Below are 19,102 nucleotides of genomic sequence, written 5' to 3'. Positions count from 1 at the left end.
ACTCCTTGGCAACAGAGCAGAGCTGGGGCATCTGGGTCACCCTGCCCTGCTTCCTTGCCAGGCTGCCCTCCCAGTGGCTTCCCAGCTCTAGGAAGGTGGGGCCGGGCAGTCTTTGGGAGCAGGCCAGAATTGGCCAGGACAGCAGGAGGTGGTGCTGGGTGCCTCTGAGAGCAGTGCCCCTCCTTGCCAGGTCTTTGTTGGAAGCCGGGGGGTGGGGGGCAAAGAGCTTGCCTAGCCAGGGGGCTGGCTCTGCTTGCCAGGGCTTTGGGCCTTTGTCTTTGGGCCTGTGCAGAGGCTGGTGCTGCTGGGTCCTCAGAGTGCCTGCTTGAGGGGGCATCTCTCGGGCAGAATCCCTCTGCACTGGAGCTGACTTGCCTTTCCCCTCTGGCTAGGTTTGGGAGGCCCATTCCTTGCCCCCACCTGTGAGGTGGCCGTCAGCCAGGAGGGATGCCACCCCCGTCGGACATTGTCAAGGTGGCTGTGGAGTGGCCGGGGGCCAACGCTCAGCTGCTGGAGATTGACCAGGTGACAGGCGCAGGCTGCTGGATCGGGCCGGGGGGAGGGGGGCAGGGACCACATCTAGCATCCTGTTCTCACAGTGGCCAACCAGCACCTGGCTGCCTCCAACTGGGGGTGGGCTGGGGCAGAGCTGAGCCCATGTGGCTGGTAGCCATTGAGAGCCCTGCCCTCCTCCCAGAATGGGTCTGACCCTCTTGGAAAGCCCTGGTGGCCAAGCAGCTTCCTGTGGGAGGGAGTTCTCTGCTAAGAAGGGCTTTCTTTTCTCTGCCCTGACTCCTTCAACTGTCAGCTTCCTGGGGTGTCCAGGCCTTCTAGTGCTGAATGGTGGGTGGGCCGGGGGGGGGGGCTGCTGATCACCTGCCGTCCAGAAGAGAGTTACAGGCTTCTCTTTCTTCCCCCTGCCTCTCTCAGAAGCGGCCTCTGGCGTCCATCATCAAGGAGGTCTGTGACGGGTGAGTGGGAGCCACATCTGGCTTCATGGGGCCACGCTAGCCTCTCCCCCCCCAACTCCAGCCAGCTGCTTGCTTGGGGCTCTGGAGCTGCTGGATCCCTTCCTCTGAGCCCCCTCAGTTGCTCTTCCAGCTCCTGGGTGTGGCTCACCTGCCCCCCCCCGCTAGCTTGCTTCCTGAGGGAGGAGGCTGACATGGTCCTTCCCCCCCCCTTAGGTGGTCGCTGCCCAACCCAGAGTACTACACGCTGCGCTACGCAGATGGGGCCCAGCTGTACATTACAGAGCAGGTGCGTGGGGGCTGGTTCCTAACCCCCCATCTAAAAAAGCAGGGAGCGGGCCATGGGGTGCCATGCAGCTCCTTGCAACTCTGATCAGGATGGGGGCCTTGGAGGAAACCCACAGAAGCAGACCAGGAGCCCCGCTGGGGGGCCTCCGCTCCTCTCCCAGTCGTGCTAAGCAGCCCCCCCTTCTTGCCTTGCAGACCCGCTGTGACATCAAGAATGGGACCATCCTCCAGCTGGCGGTTTCTCCAGTAGGTCTGGGCTGCCTCTGGGGGGTGGGGGGGTTCTTTATCCCCCTCTGAGGATATGGAGCCTGCTGGCTGGCTTTGGGCTCATGGCACGAGGCCCCCTCCTCTTGTTCTCTCTCTCCTGCCCGGCTGAGGGGAGCCCCCTGGAGGGGTTTGGGGTTTGCAAGGGGCTAGCTGTTGCCCTGCCCCCCAGTCCAGGGCCGCCCGACAGCTGATGGACCGGACGCAGTCGCACAGCATGGAGGCTCGGCTGGAGGCCATGAAGGAGCTGGCCAAGCTCTCTGCGGACGTGACCTTTGCCACAGAGTTCATCAACATGGACGGCATCTCGGTGCTCACTCGCCTCGTGGAGAGCGGCACCAAGCTCCTCTCCCAGTAAGTGGGCATCCAGCACCAGCAGCGCTCACTTCCCTGAGGGGCTGTCCTTTAATGTTGACAGTTCTGGCCTTCTCTTTGCTCCAGCACTGCAGCTATTTGCAGCCCCCCGGCCTCTTCTGGAGCAGGGCACTCTTGGTTGGGGGGGGCAGCTGCCCCAGGGCTGCCAAGAGGGCAGGGGAGGCAGCAGAGACTTGGGCGCCACCTCCTTGGCAGCCTTCTCTTTGCTCTTCCGCAGGACCTGGCTTGGGTGCTCTTTCTCTCCTCCTGGCATGGGAGGGGGCAGCCGGGATTTGATGCTGGTCCCTGGGACACCCAGGGGCGCAAAGAGGGAAAAGGCCACTGGCTAGAAGACAATCCTCCCAGGCCTGGGTCTTCTCCCCATTACTTAGTCTTGTAATGTAAGAACATAAGACCCCCCCCCACTGGATCACGCCCAAGGGGGCCCACCAAGTCCAGCAGCCTGTTCTCAGAGTGGCCAACCAGGTGCCCACCTGCGGTTATCGGCAACTGGGATTCAGAAGCATGGCTGTCTCTGACTGGCAAAGCCGAGCCACCCAGCGTCCTCTTCTCCTCCAGGACTTGGTGTGATCCACTCTGAAAGCCTTCTAAGGCGATGGCCATCAGTTTAGTTGCACTGTGCGAAGAAGGACTTTGTGTTCTCAGTCCTGAATCTTCCAGCGTTCAGTTGCGTGGGATATCCATAAGCCCTGGCCTTAGAAGACAGGGAGGAAAACGTTTCTCTCTCCACTTTCTCAATGCCATGCATGATTTTACAAACTTCCATTGTGTTGCCTCCTACATTTTCTCTAACAGGCCCAAACGCTGCCACCCTTTCCTTAGCCAAGCCTTCCTAGATGTGTAACTTGGTTCGGCTTTTTAAACTTGATTTTATCTGCATTTTGGCAATGGCATCCTGCCTGCTGTTTTCAAAGTCTGTTTTCATTGCTGTTTGTAATGAATATTTTATGGTATTATATATACCATTTAATATGGTTTTTTAAAACTGCTGAATAGTTAATTCAATATCCACGTTGGCTTTTAGTGGGCAAGCGCAGGGAGGCCGTGAGCCTCTTAGTGGCCTGAGCAAATCCTCCTCTGTCACTGCCAGGCTCTGAGTGCCCGGCCTGCTTTGCCCTTCCCTTTTCTGCTCTGGTTCTCCAGACGGCAGAGCACGGAGGGAGTGCAAATTCCTGCCTCTGGCCTCTGTGGGTTGCAGGTGCTGAGGACACCAGGAGGCCCCAGAAGCAGGCGGCTGCCTTTCCCATTGCCCACTAAGTGCTGACGTGAGACCGCCAAGACGGTGCCCGGTTGCAGCTCTGCGTCGCCCAGCAGAGTGACTCTCTGGAGGGGCTGCCTTGCCCAGCCATGAGTGGAGAGCGAGGGAGCCCTGCGGGTGCCTCCCCCCCTACTGATCTGCCATCCCCTGTGCCCCCTGCAGCTACAGTGAGATGCTGGCATTCACCCTGACAGCCTTCCTGGAGCTCATGGACCACGGCATCATCTCCTGGGACATGGTGTCCATCAGTTTCATCAAACAGGTACAGCCTCCATGAGTGCAGGTGGCAGGGCTGGGCGATTGCTGCTTTTCAACATCTCACCCACTAAGCATCACAATGTACCAGTATATTGCCCTGTCTGAAATAAGGATGGAGCTATGCAGAGCCCTCGGCTGGCTTCACAGTTTCCCCCTCATTGTGATTTTTGCTGGCTCCTGCTCTTGGGATTCGCTGCCCTTGCATGAGGCCGGGGAGAGCTCAGCTGGCAGAGTTAACAGGGGCTGCAGGAACTGAGAGAAGCCTTGGCTGGCTTCGTGGTTTTTCCTGCATCGTGATTTTTGCATAGCAACCGTGATTCGCGATATATTGCCAGGTCAAAAACAATGAAACTGATACAGTAGTACCTCGGTTCTCAAACTTAATCCGTTCCATAAGTCCGTTCCAAAACCAAAGCGTTCCAAAACCAAGGTGCGTTTTCCCATAGAAGGTAATGCAGAATGAATTAATCTGTTCCAGACTTTTAAAAACAACCCCCGAAACAATAACTTAACATGAATTTTACTGTCTAATGAGACCATTGATCCATAAAATGAAAGCAATAAATAATGTACTGCAGTCACACAGTCAGTAGCTGAACTGGGTTCCAGACAAAAAAAGAGCCACAAAAACAAAACACAAAATAAATAGCAAAAACAGACAGACTTCAGTGAAGCACTCAAAACGGAAGTGTAACACTCAAAATGGAGCACGTTTGGCTTCCAAAAAAAAAGTTTGCAAAACGGAACGCTTCCGGGTATGCTGTGTTTGGGTTCCAAATTGTTTGAGTACTAAGGCGTTTGAGAACCAAGGTACCACTGTATCACAAAATGGACTTCAAACCAGTTTAAGCAACAGTCCTAGCAGGCGGCACAGGAGAAGGGGGGCTCCCTGGGCAGGGCAGTGGGCATGCATGCCTCTGGCGCTCAGCGGCCTCCGCCTCCCCCCCCCCAGATCGCGGGCTACGTGAGCCAGCCGACGGTGGACGTCTCCATCCTGCAGCGCTCCTTGGCCATTCTGGAGAGCATGGTGCTCAACAGCCAGAGCCTCTACCAGAAGATTGCCGAGGAGATCAGCGTGGGGCAGCTCATTGCCCACCTGCAAGTGTGAGTGGCGCCTCCAGCACCGCACATCCTGTCAGGGTGGGAGGAGGTGGGGAGCCGCCTGCCGCTCACCCCCCCTTGTGCCCCTGCAGCTCAAACCAGGAGATCCAGACGTATGCCATTGCCTTGATCAACGCCCTCTTTCTGAAGGCCCCGGAGGACAAGAGGCAGGTGGGTGGCCGGGCAAGGGGGTGCCATGGGGAGGGAGGGGAGGGCACCAGCCATTGCACTCCTTCGCTGATGGGGGGCAGGGGGGAGGAAGGCTTCCTCCCCAGGTGGTGACTGGCCGGTCTGTGGATGTGCTGCGTGGCACTGCGTCTCTGTGTCTGCCCGTCCCCCCGTCCCCCCCTGCCTGCCCGCCCGCCCTCCCTGCGAGGGTCTCTGTGTGCTGACTCTTCTGCCGGCTTCTCTTTGTGTCTTTCTGCTTCCTGTTGTCCGCAGGAGAAGCTCCTTAACCCGCTAGACCTGCCTTGCACTGTAAGTAAATCCCTCAGCCCAAGAGGCTCCTCTCTAAGAGCACTGGTGTTTTCTCTCTTCAGAGCCAGAAAGCGGGGTGGAAATGTCTTGGGAATAAATAGAGAGAGAGAGACCCCCGTACCCTTCCTCTGCCTCCACCTCAGAGGCAGCCCTGCTCCGTCTCCGTCTGTCTCCGTCTCTGCCTGTGTCTGTCTCTCTCACACACGTCTATCTGGCTTGCACACCTTGCATGTGTCCACAGGGAGGGGAGATTGTGGCCACCTTCTCCTCCCTGGTTCTTTGGCTGCTGAGGCCTTTTTGCCCTCCTGGACAAGCTGGGCTGCAGCTCCTGGCTCATCTGCTGAGGGCAAAACCAGGGTGGTTCTTTTTCTTCTCCGCTCCGCCCCCTGCCACCGCTTGGGTCTCTTGTTGTTGCATCCTGTGGGGGGTGTGCTCTGTAGGTGCACAGGGACGGGCCCAGAGGGAGTGCAGGTGGCCTGGGCTCCTTGGCGGGGTTGCTGAGGGGGGAGGGCTTTGGGGTGCAGCTTTCCTCCAGCTGCTGCAGCTGCTTTGGGTGATGGACAGCCAGAGGACTCTCCAAGGGTGGGAGCAGCCCCTTTGCTGAATGGCTGCGTTTCCTGTGCTTGGAGCAGGCTGCCACGGCACTGCTAGGCTGCTCAGCACCCTTCTCCCCCCCCCCAGGAGGTGGGGCACGGTTGGAGTTTCCTCTCTCTCTCTCTCTTCTGTCAACCCCCAACAGGAGATGGCCAACGCCTTTGCTCAGAAGCACCTGCGCTCCATCATCCTGGCAGTGAGTAGGACCAGGCTTCAGCCTTGACATAGCCGTGCCTCTGGGCAACCATCTCAGCCTCGTCTCAGGGCGCCCAGTCTTTGTGGTCCCCCATTGCACGGTCTCTGGCCTGCAGGCTGTGGGTGTTTCTGGGTGCAGAGGGTGGGGGCTCCTGTTCCCCCCAACCAGGCGTGTCCCCCGCTGGTCAGGGGCCAGAAGGGGGACCTGGCCCTGCTCGCGCAGGGAGGGGTTGGCAGGTGAGCCTCTTCCACCTCCTCCCTCCCTCTCCTCCCGCAGCACGTCATCCGGGGCAACCGCCCCATCAAGACGGAGATGGCCCATCAGCTGTACGTGCTGCAGGTCCTGACCTTCAACCTCCTGGAGGAGAGAATGATGACCAAAATGGACCCCAGCGACCAGGTGATTGGCAGGACTGTGGCCCCCTCCATGTGAGCGGCAGCCTCCGCGCTGGGCTCACGCTCTGCCCTCTCTCCTCGCTCGCCAGGCCCAGAGGGACATCATCTTTGAGCTGCGCAGGATCGCCTTTGACGCCGAGTCGGAGAGCAACAGCCTGCCTGGGGGCGGGACAGAGAAGAGGAGAGCCATGTACACCAAGGACTACAAGATGCTGGGCTTCTTGGTAGGCAGCCCCCCAAGACCCTCAGGCCGGGGGTGGGGCATCTCCTCATTCAGCAGCCTGTTCTCCCCACGGCCAGACCAGAGCCCAAGAGCAGCGCTTTCCCCTCCTGCCGTTCCAGCAACGGATACTTGATTCGATTTCATATTTATGGTCCACTTTTCCAGCCACAAATGGGGAGCTCAAAGCAGCTCACAAGCATCACAATAACATTAGGAAACAACTGACATTGCAGTCGCTATTCTGTCAAACGCAATAACATGTAAGTAAAGCAAACAACAACAAATTCATCAAAATGATTAATACAATTAAGTAAATTTATAGTATTTCAAAATGCCAGGAAATATCAGAAATCGTTCATCAAAACTATTAATGCGATTCAAAATTCCCAAACTTGGGTCTCCAGCTGTTTTTGGACTACAGTTCCCATTATTGCTGGCCACTGGTCCTGCCAGCAAGTTTGCTAGCCCTCTCTTGAAGCTATCCTGTGGGAGGGAGTTCCACAGCTGAATTTTCTGCTTCCTTTTCGCTGCCTTGAATCCCTCAGCAGTGGGGACCCTGTGGGGGCAGCTCCTTCCTTCTGCTGCTGATGGCAGGCGCTGGTTTTTCTTCCGCGTAGAACCACATCAACCCTGCCCTGGACTTCACCCAGACCCCGCCGGGGATGCTGGCCTTGGACAACATGCTCTACCTGGCCAAGTGCCACCAGGACACCTACATCCGGGTAAGTGGGGAGGGTGCCCCACGCCCCCTGCGAAGGCCGAGGCCCCTGGACCAGCCCCACCCCCTCACTCTGCTCCCTTCCTGCCCCACAGATCGTCCTGGAGAACAGCAGCCGGGAGGATAAGCACGAGTGTCCCTTTGGGCGCAGCGCCATTGAGCTCACCAAGATGCTGTGCGAGATCCTGCAGGTCGGGGAGCTGCGTAAGTGAAGTCGGGCGAGGAGGGAGGGGGAGCACCCACAGAGTCTTCTCTCTGGAGCCCTTGTGCCAGAGGGGACTCTCTCCTCCGCCCAAAAAGCCCCTGGGCGGGCTGAGCCAGTCCGAGGAAGAGGGTCTGCCTGTTCCATACGACAGTATGGCAGCGGAGCGGCCTCCCCGGGAAGATGGCGGACACTCCTTCTCTGGAGGTTTCCTTGCAGAGGTTGGGGGGCATCTGCTGGGGGCTACTTGGCTCTGGGGACTGGACTCGTTGACCCTCGGGGTCCCTTCCGTTATTCCATGCCTGGATTGTGGGCTCTGCTCCACAAAGGGAAAATTCGCTTCTCTGGCTGCACCCGATAGTTGCCACTGGCGACATGTGACCCCCTGAAGCTGCCTGTGCAGGAAAGTGGCCCCTGGATGGAAAGGGCCCCCTCCAACCAGGGAATTCACGTTGCTTGACTGTGGCCACGATGCTCCTCCCACGTGTTTGGCTTCCTCTTGCTCCCTGGCGCTCCCCCGAGGTGCCATCCTGGCTGTTCTGACCTCCCCCCCCTCCCCCCCCAGCCAACGAGGGCCGCAACGACTACCACCCCATGTTTTTCACCCACGACCGCGCCTTCGAGGAGCTCTTTGCCATCTGCATCCAGCTGCTCAACAAGACCTGGAAGGAGATGCGGGCCACGGCGGAGGACTTCAACAAGGTGGGGTGGCCGTGGGGCAGAGGCAGGGGTGGGGGGTGGAGGGGGCAGCTGCTCTTCCGGCCCAGCTGGGTTATCTCCCCTCCCTCCTCCTCCATAAGAACAGAATGCCCCACTGGTCTGGCCCAGGTGAGGGAACACACTTTTAGCAAGGAATAGCAAGGAAACCAAGAGACTAGCAAGCAAAAGCACCTTGTAAGGACCCAGTTGATTAAAACTATTGCACAATAGGGCAGCATTGCCAGCGAGCAAAGACTGCTTCAAAGGACATTTGAACAAAGCTTTTATGTATCAAAAGAGGTTACAGGTCAAGGAGTGTCAAAAGTCCAGCTCTGCTCTGTTTTCATCTTTTGTACTTGTCTTCTGGCCTTCAGTAAGGAAAGGCCTGTTGACATTCCCTTATCTTCCTTCCGTGTCCCTGGAACGCTTCAAGGAGAAGCTTGCTTGCCCTCCCGACTCTAAATATACCTCCTTGGCCAGCTGCTGGTGCCCTTCTAGTAATACCAATAAGCTTCCCACTCTCCAGGGTCAGAGAAGCATGGAAATGCCCTGCAGGAGGGAGGCCTGTTGGATCTGCAAAAGGCAGGAACACGAGAATCCCATCCCTTGTGGATACATTGACACATCATCCTATAAAAGCGTGAAACAAGTCTAGCCCAGCATCCTGTTCTCTCAGTGGCCAGCCACATTGCCCATGATGGGAGGCCCATGAGCAGGATCTGAGCGCGAGAGAACTTTTTCCCACCTCAGGTTTCCAGCGAGGGCCATCAAGAAGCATTCCTGCTACTGACCAGGGAGGCAAAGCAGAGCCACTGTGGTCAGTGGCCTCAATAGCCCTTTCAGAGCCACCCAGGCCACCCCTGCCTCCTGCAGGAGGAAGTTCCACAGGTTAACGATGCTCTGCGTGAAGAAGCCCTTCCTCCCCCCCCCCCCCGTTCTCCCTGCCAGGCATAATTTTGCCCCCCTCTCCCAGGTGATGCAGGTGGTGCGGGAGCAGATCATGCGGGCGCTGCCCTCGAAGCCCAGCTCCCTGGACCAGTTCAAGAGCAAACTGCGCAGCCTCAGCTACTCGGAGATCCTGCGCCTGCGCCAGTCGGAGCGCATGAGCCAGGACGACTTCCACTCCCCGCCCATCATGTGAGTGGCCGCTTGGGGGGGGGTCAGGGCTGGGGGTGGCGCCTGGCAGGGACAGTGGGGGGTGCTCACCGGCTGCTGTGTGGCCGCCCCCCAGGGAGCTGCGGGAGAAGATCCAGCCCGAGATCCTGGAGCTCATCAAGCAGCAGCGCCTGAACCGCCTCTGCGAGGGGAGCAGCTTCCGCAAGATTGGGAACCGGCGGAGGCAAGGTGAGGGCAGCGGGGAGGAGAGGGCGGGGGGGGGGGAATCCTGGCCACGGCTGGCTCTGCAGGAGGGGAGGGTTGCTCTTGCCTTTGGGTCCCGCTTGGGGGCTTCCCTCTGGGACATTTGGTCAGCTCCTGTGAGCTAATCTTATGTATGTCCTTATAGAACCTCCAGCTCCAGAGGCAGTCTACCTTGAGTCCTAGATTCTAGGTTTAGAGAGGTTTTTAATGACTGATGTTTTAATGCATTTTTAATCTTTTGTCGGAAGCTGCCCAGAGTGGCTGGAAAAACCCAGCCAGGTGGGTGGGGTAGAAATAAATCATAATCATAATTAGGCATTTGGGCCCCGTGGCTTGATGCCCCCCCTTGGGGTCTTTCATTCTTTCCAAACCTTTCCAAACAGATGGTTTTCTCCTCCAGCATAAATCAGAATTTTTTCAGGGGTGCCTCTTCACTTGCCAAGTATGTCCGGATTCAAAGGTATTCCACAGCTCACCATGGGAGCTTCCTGGGACTGTCCTAGGACGGAGCCATTGAGCCCAGCGCCCTTGCCTTTTCGTCTGGGAGACGGAGATTTCCATCCCTTCTCACAAACAAAAAAAGGCATTCACCGGCGACTGTGGGTCGTGCCCTTTTGATCTCCTTGAAAGGTATGGGGCTACATGCCCCTTACCCCCCATTAATCTCCGTCTGGGACCCCTCCTGGGCGCTAGAGCACCCGAGAGGGCAGCTTGCCAGGTTTGCTGCAAAACAGGAAGTCCACTTCTCCGTGATTTCAGAGAAGCGGCCTCCCTGCCTTCTTATGGGCCGTGTGCTGTTGTTGTCGCCCCACAGAGCGGTTCTGGTTCTGCCGCCTGGCTCTGAACCACAAAGTGCTTCACTACGGGGACCTGGAGGACAACGCCCAGGGGGAGGTCACCTTTGAGGCGCTGCAGGAGAAGAGTGAGTGCCGTGCCAGGTGGGGGGGGGTAGGCGAGGCACTGGGCAGGGGCTCAATGACCAGCCCTCTGGGCAAGGGCAGCCAGCAGCCCCTGGGGGGCTTTCGCTGTGATTCCTGCCTCGCAGGACCCCCAGGGGTACCTCCTCCCAACTCTCTGGTTCTGTGGAAGAGGGAAGGGGGTTTCCCGCTGTTCTTCCCAGCCTGACCAGCAGCCCCTCTCTCTCGCCAGTTCCCGTTGCAGACATCAAGGCCGTCGTCACTGGGAAGGACTGTCCGCACATGAAGGAGAAGGGGGCTCTGAAGCAGAACAAGGTAGCTGGCTGGGAAGGGGAGTGAGGAAGACCCGGGGGGCGGGGGGTGTCCTTGGCAGGGGGTGGGGACTGGCCTCCTTGGCTCACCAGCCCCTGCTCTCCCTCTTCCCATCCGCAGGAGGCTCTGGAGTTGGCCTTTTCCATCCTGTACAATCCGGATGAGACCCTGAACTTCATAGCCCCCAACAAATATGAGGTGAGTCAGGAGCGAGGGGACGCTGCCTTCCTCCTGACGGATGGCCCTGCTCCCGCAATGCGCTTCCTCCTTCTGGCTGCAGTTCCGAGAGTCATTGAATTGTAGAGCTGGAAGGCACCCCAAGGGCCATCTAGTCCAGCCCCGCCATTCAGGAATCTCGGCTCAAGCATCCCTGACAGATGACCGTCCAACCTCTGCTCAGAGACCTCCCAGGAAGGAGATTCCCCCACCTCCCGAAGGGAGACCCTTCCACAGTCTAACGGCTCTTACTGCCAGAAAGTTCTTCCTGGTGTTTCACTGGAATCTCCTTTCTTGTAACTGGAAGGCATGGGTTCGAGTCCTGCCCTCCAGAGCAGGAGAAAACATGGGGCAGCCCTTGAGAGATTTGACGACAGCTCTCCTATCTCCTGTCACTTCCTCTAGGGAAAGGGCTGTTCTCTCTGAAGGAAGCCCAGGCCACTTGGGGCTTTGGGGCTTTCACAAAACCAGGGGAGAGCGTTTGTGGGTGAAGCAGAGACTGTCTCCTTCCTCTTGGGCCCAGAAAATCGAGAGGAGGACTGAAAGGGGGTGGGGGCCCTGCCTTTTACCCAGGAGGCTTTCTGGTGCCCCTCCGCCCAGCTAGGGAAGCCAGCCCTGGTCTCCACGTGGAGATTCTTAGAACAATCTCTGTGTCCGGCTGCCCCATCTGGGCTGCTCTTTCTCCATTTCCCCAGCTGCTGCGCTGCACCTCTGCTTTCTTCAGCCCCCGCCCTTAACTCTTTCCTCTCCATCAACCTCAGCTCCTTTTTTCAAACTTGCAGGGCTGACCATGTAGCTGCACACCAGCTTCCTTCCTGCCTCCCTCTCTCTCTCTCTCGCCTGCCTCTGCAAAGCTGCTCAGTCTCTGGAGAGTCGGGGGGGGGGAGAGACATGAACCACCCCACCATGGAAAATGGAAGGGAGCTCAGTGGCTGAGGAGAGAGGGACGTGGCAGGTTGAGGAGCCTGATTTTCTTGTTTGGTTTTGTTTTGAAATAATGTGTATTGCTTTCCAAAACGAAAGGTTATGCAAAATTCTGCAAATTGCAGTGTTATCAGGCAGGGTCTGGTGGCAATATACAGGCCATGTACAGCTATGGATCACGGTCAGGTAAAAACAAGGCACGAAATAAAAGCCAAAGAAATTAAACGGCAGGTCCGTGAGTCCATGGAAGGTGGCATAATGGCATAGACAAGGCGAGGGGACAAGACCTGGACCCCCTTAACTCAAGGGGAAGGAAGGAAGGTTATTAGATGCCATTATATGGGAAGATCTTTTTGGATGAGGCCCCTGAGTCCGGCATCCTCTTCTCACAGGGGAGAGGACTCCCTGGGAGGTTTGTGAGCACATGACCCTCGGGGTCCCTTCCAACCCCACGATTCTGTGATGAAGGAAGCGGGGGCAGGTGCCCCCCCCCGCAACATGTCAGGGGGCATGAGGAGGGGCAGCCAGGCCACCCCCACCCCCGTGGTCTGTCCTGGGGTCTCAGGTCCCTACTCCCCTCCCCCGCAGTACTGCATCTGGATTGACGGCCTGAACGCCCTCCTGGGGAAGGAGATGGGCAGCGACCTGACCAAGAGTGACCTGGACACGCTGCTCAGCATGGAGATGAAGCTGCGCCTGCTGGACCTGGAGAACATCCCCATCCCGGAGGTGCCCCCGCCCGTCCCCAAGGAGCCCAGCAGCTACGACTTTGTCTACCACTACGGATGACGCCCCTCGGCAGCAGAGGCAGGGCCAAGGGGGGGGGCAGCCTCCGGGCCCCTCCAGCGCATGCCCAGGACCTCTTCTTCTTGCTGCGGAAGGAGGGATCCTGCTGGGCAGTCGCGTTTGGGTTGTTTTTTTTTAATGCTACAAGACTCTCCCCTCTATGGCAGCTGTTCTCCACCCTGCAGCAGGGGGCAGCCAGAGCCCGGCTACTCCAGAATCAGCCGGCTGCGCTGGAGGGCTGAGCGTGCTCTGAAGCCCCCCCCCCCGTGGCATTCCCTGCAGAGCCGTCCTTCGTGTGCCTTTGCCTGATGTGCTTGGCCTGAGGCCGCTGGGGCTCTTGCCCTCCCCGGGAAGGGGGCATGGCAGATGGGGGCTGGCAGCAGAGCCTCATCCACGACTGTCTCTGGGGCCTGCCTTGTAGGGGGCTGGGCGAGACGACCCTGGGGACCCTTTCCAACTCTACCATTACATGATTCTCTTACTTTCCAGGCAGGCAGGGGCTCCATCCTGTGAGCCCAGCGGTGGCAAATGCAGCCCCTGGTACAGCACCTGCCCCTCATCTAGGCCCCCCTGGGTGGAAGAGCACTGAGACACCCACCCACCCACCCTGACCCAAGAAAGGCTGCCAGTCTAGCTGCTTTGACCTGGCAGTGGGGCACAGGGCACAGGCTGGACCTGGCATGCCCCCCCCCCCGATCTTTGCATTAAAGGCTGTTTTCCTCCTTTTTGCCGGTTCCTGTTTCCTTCTTGCACAGACCAGGCTGTGGGAGGGAAGACTCTGCCCAGGCTGAAGCAGAAGCGGACTGTTCCCTGGGAGGGAGAAAGGGCTTCCTGCTTCTTGTGGGTGCCAGCGCCTCTCCCCACCCCCCACCCCAGGCAGAAGTGAGAGCTGCCTGGGGAAGATGGTGCCAAAATCCTGGATTCCAGAGGAGTGCAAGTGAGTGGGCAGCAACACGCCCCATTTCCCCTCTGAAAACTGGCAGTAAACACCGGAGGCTCTGCTCATGCAGGTCTTATTTTGAGCAGAATATGGGTGCTTGTGAGGCTTCCTGCAATTTTGGAAGACTGGGGACACGGACCCCCCTTGCGAGGGCAGCCCAACCCTTCTCTGCCTGCTTGGCAGGGGGCTGTGTCTTGCCTCCCCACATCGAAGGCTTCAGCTTAAACCCTGTGGGCACAATCATCCCTGCTGTCCCCCTGCTCCCTTTTTGGAGTAGCTGGTTGGATTCCAGCCAAATTTGGGCCACTTCATGAAGGGGGGGCGGGCGGGCAGGTCTAGCTGGCCAGGGGCCCATGGATGCCTTGCGGGGCTGGACTCCCACCCCTAACTGGTGAGGATTCTGGGAGACACTTGGACCGGGGGCCCATCCTTGGATGTTTGGGGAGACCCTGGAAGAGCTGTTGCGGCAAGGATGCTGCAGAGCTTTCCCAAGAGCAAGCCGTGCCAGGCTCAAGGCCGCTCGGGATCTGCCCGCTGGGTGCCTCCGGGAAAGGTGGTTGGTGCAGCGGCGCAGTGACAAGGGGATCAGGCCTCCCAGCCAGCCAGGTGCCCCTCATGGGCGTACCAAGTGGGACCGGGGGGGGGGCAGCAGCCCCACTCGGCCCCCGGCGGGCCCTGCCTGCAAGTGAGCGGCAGCAATCAGAGTCAGGACCCGGGTTCGAATTCACCCCCGGCCCATGACGGCCACGGGGAGGAACCTTCGCCAGCGACTGCTTCGGCCTCGCCTACCTCGCAGGGATGGGGGATCAGAGGAGGAGGGGGAGAACCAGGCAATCGGACCTTGAGCTCCTTGGGCCAGAAGCGGGGCAAGAAATGCAACGCCGTCCGCGAAGGAAGCCGGGGGCGCTGCGCCTCCCCAGGGTGCAGTGACGGCAGGCGCCGCCAGGAGGCGCTCGTCCTCGCCGGCGGAGAAGGCGGAAGGGGCCGCTCTGGCGCGGCGAGTCTACGTGGTCCGGCCGGGAAGGGGCGGGGCCTGTGGCGGAAGCGGCTGTCGGGAGGGCGCGTCGGGATGCGGCCCCCGGGGGGCGGCGCGGGGTCGGCGGCGCTGGCGGCGGGGCTGGTGCTGCTCTACTACGCCTTCTCCATCGGCATCACCTTCTACAACAAGTGGATCATGAAGGTGGGCGGGGGGGGAGGGGAGGGGAGGGGGAGGACGAGGCCCCGCCCCCGCCCCGCCCCCCGGCTCACCCCCCTCTCCCCCCTCTCCCCCCCCCGCAGAGCTTCGGCTTCCCGCTCTTCATGACGCTGCTGCACCTGCTGGTCATCTTCGCGCTCTCGGGCCTGACGCGCCGCTGCGCCCGGAGACCCGCCCGGCCGCTGCTGCCCTGGGCCGCCTACCTGCGCCAGGTGGGCCCCGCAGGTGAGGCCGCGGGAAAGGCCGGGGGCCGCTCCCTCTCTGCCTGCCTCTGCTCCTGGGAAGTCAGGGTTTACGTATCAGCTCAACAAGCTCTAGCTTAGAGCCCCCCAAAAAATGTAAAGGGAAAAAACACTGGATGTACATTTCCAAAAGCATAAGATAAAAAACAAATAAAATAAAACCGATATACAGCAACAGTGTTTTGTGTTGTGTAGGTTCCCATTTGTTATGTGCAAATGGCTTTAGATACCTATTAGGTCCGTAAATTATCATCTAGGATATATTCAACACAAAAAACAATGACAATGGACAGCTGGACATTACCTTCAGTAGCTTAGGGCCTCATCAAACCTCAATCCGGCCCTGGGGGACCTTTAGCCTTGAATTTCTGCACAGGCAGGCAGGCAGGACCAGAAGCATCAAGGCGAAGGGGCAGGACACACCTCTCCATGCCGTCTTTCTCGGTTTGTGAAAATACAGCTGCTCCTGTGGTGAGCAGCAGTTGGTTCTTCTCCTCTCCTGATCCTCACACTTGGAGTCCACAGGGAAAGGGACCCAGGAAAGAGAAGAAAAAATGCGGAATGTACAATTTGTTCTTCCATATTTTACCGCCGGAAGAGGTGGTGGTTGGGCCAGTAGCTCAGTCACAGGGGAGGAAGGTGGCTACTAGTTGAGATGCCTGACTGAGGAGCCTCCATGTGCAGAGGGAGTCTATCCCCGAATGCTAGTCGCTTGGGGGCAAAGGAGAAGGGCTGTGGCCATCCTCCTCGTCTTGGGGGCTTCCTGGACACGTCTTGGCTGACTAGCTGTGGGTGGGACAGTCAAGCTGACCTCTTGTTTGGTCCTCTTTCTCTTTGCCTCTCAGCTCTGTCGACGGCCCTGGACGTGGGGCTCAGCAACTGGAGCTTCCTCTACATCACCGTCTCGCTGTGAGTATGGGGTGGGGGGGGTCTTGTGAAGACGCTGCCCGTCTCTCTTGCCTGCCTGCCTGACGGCCTCCTTCCTCCCTGGCCTTGCAGCTACACCATGACCAAGTCCTCGGCCGTCCTCTTCATCTTGTTCTTCTCTCTGGTCTTCAAGCTGGAGGAGCCGGTGAGCGCCCAGCCCCCCCAAGGCTGAGCGGGAGGGGATCATTGGGCCTGCGGGCACCAGCCAACCTGCACTGTTCTTCTTCCCACCAGAGGGCGGCGCTGGTGCTGGTGGTGCTGCTCATTGCGGGGGGGCTCTTCCTCTTCACCTACAAGGCAACGCAGTTTGACATGGAGGGCTTTGCCATGGTGCTGGGTGCCTCCTTCCTGGGCGGAATCCGCTGGACGCTGACACAGATACTTCTGCAGAAGGACGAGCTGGGTATGTGCCCCTCTGGGGCGGGTGTTGAGGGGGGGCAGGCGACACCATGCTCCGTTTCCTCCTCCTTGATGGGCTCCCCCTTCTCACCCTCCTGGCAGGACTCCAGAATCCCATAGACACCATGTTCCACCTGCAGCCAGCCATGTTCCTGGGCCTCTTCCCCCTCTTCGCTGCATTTGAGGGTAAGTTGTCTGGGTGAGACGGGGGCAGAAATGACACCTGAGTGGGAAGCTGAGGGAGCAGCAAAGCAGGGGATCCAGGTGGAAATCTTCTCCCAGGGGAGCAGTTCCCCAAAAGGGTGCTTGTCTGGGGATTGCTTACTCTAGGGCAGTGGTTCCCAACCTTTCTTTGGCCATGCCGCACCTAAGCATCTCTAAAATCCTCCCCCCCCCCCACATAACATATAATTCTTATTATTCAAAAAGTGAACTAATCACGTGGAGGAAGCCTAAAAGGCCACTAACTGTTAATAACTCATTCTCAAATTGCCCCCCTTAAAAATCAAATTGCCCCCCTGTGGGTTTTGTGCCCCACATTGGGAACCATGGATCAAGGGCATTTACTGGGGGCCAAGCATGGTTTAGGTTCCTTCTCCAAAGCTGCTGGCTGGTATGTTCAGAGCTCCAGTCATGTGGAAGGAGGGAGGGAGAGATTCTGGGGAGAAATGGGGAAATGTATAATAGTCTTTTGTCAGGCGTGGACAGAATGCGCTGGGTGGTATCGATGGTCATAGACCCAGGGAAGTGAATGGATGTGGCTAGACAGCGCCCTGTGATGCCAGGCATGGCGCATCGTGCATAAGTGGAAGAGAACAATGAGCAGGGGGAAAAGCCACGTCCGTCAGGCTATTTTCGGCTGGTTCTTTAGTTCTCAGCAAACAGAAATTACAAATTTAGAGCTGGAGCTACAAGACAAAAGCATCTCAGTTGATAGGAAATTTTAAAAACCACCAACATTTAAAATCAAAACTGTCACCACTGTAGAAACCCAAAGAAATGCTGTATTTGGACTTGGGAATTATTTGTTTGCCTCAGTGCAGTCTTGCGGTCACCAGAGCAGCTCCTCTTCCTGTAGAAAAAGCTCATAGTGGACCCCTCAGCCCCCCCCCCCGCAGGTGGTCAGGCAACTTTCCTCTTCATTTGCAAAGAATATTTTCCCTGGTTGCAGGGGGAGAGAAACCCTTGGAGTGTTTGTCAATCTGTTGCTGAGTTTCTGCCTGCTCAAAGGTGGGTTGGCCTTCCCAGAACAGGGCTGAGCTTCCCTCGGCCCCTGGCTTAGCAGGAGGAGCACTGAGGGCCCCTAGGGCTGAGCACCCTCCCTTGGAAGTCCAACCCATGGCACTTGCTTCCAGGTAAAGGGCCCTGAAGGTACCTGAGCCCTCTCTCTCTTTCTCTCTCCCCCCCCAGGCCTGCCCTTGTCTGCGTCGGAGAAGCTCTTCCGTTTCCACGAGGTGGACCTTCTGCTGGGCCTCTTGGGCAAGCTGGCCTTGGGGGGGCTGCTGGCCTTTGGGCTGGGCTTCTCCGAGTTCCTCCTGGTGTCGAAAACCTCCAGCCTCACCTTGTCCATCTCTGGCATTTTCAAGGTATTGGGTGGCCTTTCCTCCTCTGGCCCTTCCTTGCCCAGCCAGCCAACCCATGGCCCCAGTCGCCTCTTGCTTGGCCCCGGGTGGGAGCCCATGAGTCTTTGGGGTGGGGTCTTCCCTTTGTCCCATGGAGGCCTGAGGGGCTTCTGTGCCCCAGTGAGAAGTACTCAGTCCACCCCCTTCCCAATGTGAGACTTTCGATTGGCTTCTGGGGCCGCCAGTCCTGGCGGCTGTGACTCACCCCTGCTCTTGTCCTCAGGAGGTCTGCACTCTTCTGCTGGCCACGCACCTCATGGGAGACCACCTGAGCCTCTTGAACTGGCTGGGCTTCGTCGTCTGCCTCCTGGGGCTCTCCCTCCACGTTGCGCTGAAGGCTCTCAGTGCCACAGGTAATGTTGGGGGTGGTGGGGTCTTGGGACTTGGGCTTCCTGCATAGCCAAGGTTTGGGGTGGGGGCCGGAGAAGCCCTGCTGCCTGTTGGGGGCCGGCTGACCAGTGCCTCCTTCTCTGCGCAGGGCAAAAGGGCGCCAGGCAGCCCAAGGAGTCTTGCTCCAGCCCGGACTTGGAGTTGCTGCTGCTCCACCACCAGGAGGAAGAGGACCCTGCGGGATTCCCCCAGCGCTGAAACACGCCAGCAGCTCAGCCAAGAGAGCCCAAGGCAGGGGGAGCCGGCTACCCCGGAGGGCTTCAAATGGGGGGGCTTGGGGCCCCTTAGAAGGGAAGAGGCTGAAGCACTTGGGCCCTGGTGCTATGGGAAAGATCTCGGGGGTGGGGGAGCCGCAGGAAGCTTGGCAGGTGCAGGCGCTGCGTTGGGTCTCCGTGGCTCAGAGAGGGAGCTTGGGGGAGGCTGTAAAGTGAGACGGACTGTGCCATCCTGTGAGCCTTCATGGATGGCGACATTGTGCCCTCTGGCCTGCGTGCCCCTCAGGGTCAGAGGCAGTGCCACGTGAATGTGTTAAGAAGCAAAAAGGCTGTTGGGGTTGGAGGACCAGCTGGTTCTTGGGGAGACGTGTTGGGACCAAAGTGGGCTGAGGCCAGAGCAGCAGCCGAGATGCTCTTGCAGCAGTCCCTGGAGTTTGGAAGGGGGGGCATCATGGTGGTTTCAGAACTAGGCACTTCTGAGATGGTACTCAGAGCTCCAGCTACTGGAGGAAGCAGTAGAAACCTGCCACGAACCTGGGCAGGGTGTGGGCAGAGAGAGAGTTGGGCATAGGACCAGAAGGTGTCCTTGCGGAAAGCAGGCTGGGAGCTGGAGCCCTGAATGCGGAATGCCCTGGACCAGTC

At 58.6% G+C, this 19,102-nt stretch overlaps 2 protein-coding genes across 6 annotated transcripts; both read left to right on the top strand.

Moving 5' to 3' along the window:
- Positions 1–368: 368 nt before the first annotated feature.
- ELMO2 (engulfment and cell motility 2) lies at positions 369–13,120 on the top strand. 5 transcript variants are annotated; one of them, XM_053394817.1, is made up of 21 exons: positions 370–525; positions 931–971; positions 1,185–1,257; positions 1,452–1,502; positions 1,693–1,874; positions 3,316–3,415; positions 4,364–4,515; positions 4,605–4,683; positions 4,954–4,989; positions 5,729–5,779; positions 6,056–6,178; positions 6,264–6,398; positions 7,015–7,119; positions 7,211–7,319; positions 7,883–8,019; positions 8,990–9,153; positions 9,248–9,360; positions 10,190–10,297; positions 10,525–10,607; positions 10,725–10,802; positions 12,333–13,120. In XM_053394817.1, the coding sequence occupies exons 1-21, from the start codon at positions 448–450 to the stop codon at positions 12,531–12,533; spliced, it is 2,199 nt and encodes a 732-aa protein (XP_053250792.1). In that variant the 5' UTR covers positions 370–447; the 3' UTR covers positions 12,534–13,120. The 5 variants fall into 5 exon arrangements, with proteins under 5 accessions (XP_053250794.1, XP_053250793.1, XP_053250795.1 ...); XM_053394819.1 differs by lacking the exon at positions 1,452–1,502 and having other exon boundaries at positions 369–525; XM_053394818.1 differs by lacking the exon at positions 4,954–4,989 and having other exon boundaries at positions 369–525.
- Positions 13,121–14,515: 1,395 nt separating this feature from the next.
- Positions 14,516–18,720, top strand: SLC35C2 (solute carrier family 35 member C2). The gene is made up of 9 exons (XM_053394816.1): positions 14,516–14,650; positions 14,749–14,890; positions 15,753–15,816; positions 15,907–15,979; positions 16,069–16,237; positions 16,336–16,419; positions 17,644–17,819; positions 18,079–18,208; positions 18,334–18,720. The coding sequence occupies exons 1-9, from the start codon at positions 14,540–14,542 to the stop codon at positions 18,441–18,443; spliced, it is 1,059 nt and encodes a 352-aa protein (XP_053250791.1). The 5' UTR covers positions 14,516–14,539; the 3' UTR covers positions 18,444–18,720.
- The last annotated feature ends 382 nt before the right edge of the window (positions 18,721–19,102 follow it).

The sequence above is a fragment of the Podarcis raffonei genome, chromosome 6 (genome assembly GCF_027172205.1).
Source record: "Podarcis raffonei isolate rPodRaf1 chromosome 6, rPodRaf1.pri, whole genome shotgun sequence".
NCBI lineage: Eukaryota > Metazoa > Chordata > Lepidosauria > Squamata > Lacertidae > Podarcis > Podarcis raffonei.
This window is presented reverse-complemented; position numbering and strand designations above follow the sequence as displayed.